Raw genomic sequence first — 2,528 nt, forward strand, 5'->3', positions numbered from 1 at the left:
TAATGTTTATTAGTTAAGTACTTTTTAACCTGTAACCGGACAAAATCCATTTAACTACTCTTATATCCAAAATTTATTTCATTCAAAACAACAACACTCATGCAAATTTTATCCCGTTCGGTTTTGTGCTTGTTCTAATAATTCAACTTTTTTTTTCCTTAGTTTAACGGTTTATTCGTGAGTTAAGTTTTTTTTAAATAGAAAAAATAAATAAAAATATTAAAAGATTTGAAACTAAAAAGGAAAAATAACTGAAAAGATCCATGTGAATGTAAATAATCCAAAAAATTGTTAAATATTTTACAGGAAATGGTTGTTACACGAACCATTTTACAATGAGAAATTAGTTCATATATAAAGGAACAAGAAAAGAATACTTCAATTTCTTTCTTAATTTCTAGCTTCTGACACCTTTCCCTCTTTTCTTTTCCCTCCTTAAAGTCCTTATTATTGGGAATCATTGTATCAAGCGTCAAGACAATGACAGTGCCATTCAAATGTCAGTGTCAAGCAAGGGCATTTTCGTGATTATCCCAATAGTACCCCAGGAACGTCTTTGCTGCATCGAGGCTCGGGAAATACGTTGGCTCCAGGAATATCTGACTCAGCGAGTCGCCGGAACCAACTCGGTTCCCGCCAGCCTCCGCACTCCCCATCACCGCCGCCACAACCTGCTTGTAACCGAAGAAGAATCTCTTCATCGCCGCCTCTATTCCCTGCATCGCTTGCAACACCTCCACCACACTCTCCTTCTTCTTTTCCGCATAAACCCTCATCGCGGCCTCCACTATCCCCGGCCCTCCCTTCGGATCAACCTCCACCTCCAATATCTCCGGCACCATCCTCTTCATCTCCCTACACATCTTCGTCACCTCCACTAGCTCCTTTGACCGGAAGCAAAATGCCGCCGTATCGCCGAAACACCGAATCTCGATCTGCTTCTTCAGCTTCATCAAATCGTTTGGATCCATCAATAAGTGAAGGTCCTCGATCTCCGTTAGAAGCTTCCAGATCCGCTCCACTGCGTAGCACTCCCTTGCGGCCTTCTCGAACCTTCTTCCTTCCACCGACTCCGCAACACTCTCGAGCAGCACGCGCGCGGCGCGTGACCAGGACTCCACAATCTGGTGCGTCGCGCGGAGATTCAAGTTCTCGAAGTTATCCAGGTGATCCAACGGCGTCGTTTTAAGGGAATGAAGCTCGTTTGGCCTGCAAATGGCGTCGTAACGGAGGATCGGTTTTCCGGCGAGGTTTGGTTCGCCCAAGCCTAAAGTGTATGGACACCTCGTCATCTCGGCTTCCACGGTGGCGAGGATCCTCTGAGCCACATCCCTGGATCTGTGCCACGTGGCGAGCCTTGGAAGCAAGCTAGCCTCGCTGTAGCTTCTGTAACCGCTACTGCTGATGTCACTAACCGGAACTTCGCCACGTGTCTCAGGGCTTTCTTCCTGGTCCTCGAAGAGCGTTGCGATGAGCTGTACCTGGGCCTTGGCGAGGGACTCGAGCCTGCGGGCCCACTCGCGTTTGTTGGCATACGGCCTTGGGTCTGAGAAAACGGTTGAGATGAATCGGAAGGTGATCTCGAGGGCGTGGAGAGCGGGCTTGATGATGGGTTCGTGGGCCCAGTTGGGGAAGTTGTTTGAGGCCCAGAGTGTTCGTAGCTGAGGGAGGCTGAGGTAGTTGTCGTAAGCTTCACAAAGGGAAAACGACGCTGTTTTGAAGTCGTTTGGTGTAAGATGTAGCTGCAAAGCGGGTAAGTTTGGTTGAAGTACGGATTTGTCTGAAACGGTGAGTTTTGGGGACTTGGGATGGTGCATGTTGATGTTGGACCTTGCCATCTTTGATTTCCACTCTAAATCAACCATTTTGGGATTATGATTGATGAAAAAATAAAAGTGGTACACTTAGAAAATGTTACTGATTTCGGTAATGCTAGAATTTGAGATACTAATAAGAAGGTAGATGAATGAGTATTTATATGGATGGATAAGAGGAGAGAGGTTGTGGAAACAGGAAATTTGAATAGAGATGGAAACGAAAGGAAAGACGTGTGGACTGGGGGGAATGGGGGCAAAGGGAACACTACACGAACGAGGAATTTGAAAGTCGCGGCGCTATGGAATAGAATATCATTTTAAATTTCATTACGTAAAATGAGGAATTAGATTACATACACTTCATAATAAATAGATAAATTCTGATTAAAATATGTGACGGAGGGAATATGGTGGGATGTGAGAATACATGGAGCTTATCCACAACATAAAAAGACAAGAAAAGGAAGTTGAAGAGGAAGTGTGTTATCTTTGTTTAGAATCTAAAAATTTCAATAGTGGAGTCGTTGAAGTTGGACCTTCTTAGTAGTAGTAGTAGTTTCTTAGGTGTTACGCGTTAGGACTTTCAACCCACGCCTTAGCCTCGTGGCCAATCACTCTTAGCCATGTTACATTAATATGCCACCATGGTTGGGTTGTTGGCTCCATGCTTCCCTTTCCATAAGCCATGCTTCTCCATTCGGAGATTTGAAT

At 44.7% G+C, this 2,528-nt stretch overlaps 1 protein-coding gene across 1 annotated transcript; it reads right to left on the reverse strand.

Moving 5' to 3' along the window:
• Positions 1–266: 266 nt before the first annotated feature.
• LOC107644018 (nematode resistance protein-like HSPRO2) lies at positions 267–2,176 on the reverse strand. The gene has a single exon (XM_088486557.1). It carries the CDS (start codon positions 1,863–1,865, stop codon positions 507–509), a length of 1,359 nt encoding a protein of 452 aa, XP_088342683.1. The 5' UTR covers positions 1,866–2,176; the 3' UTR covers positions 267–506.
• Between the last annotated feature and the right edge of the window lie 352 nt (positions 2,177–2,528).

The sequence above is a fragment of the Arachis ipaensis genome, chromosome B5, assembly GCF_059453495.1.
Source record: "Arachis ipaensis isolate K30076 ecotype BB chromosome B5, ASM5945349v1, whole genome shotgun sequence".
In the NCBI taxonomy this organism is placed as follows: domain Eukaryota; kingdom Viridiplantae; phylum Streptophyta; class Magnoliopsida; order Fabales; family Fabaceae; genus Arachis; species Arachis ipaensis.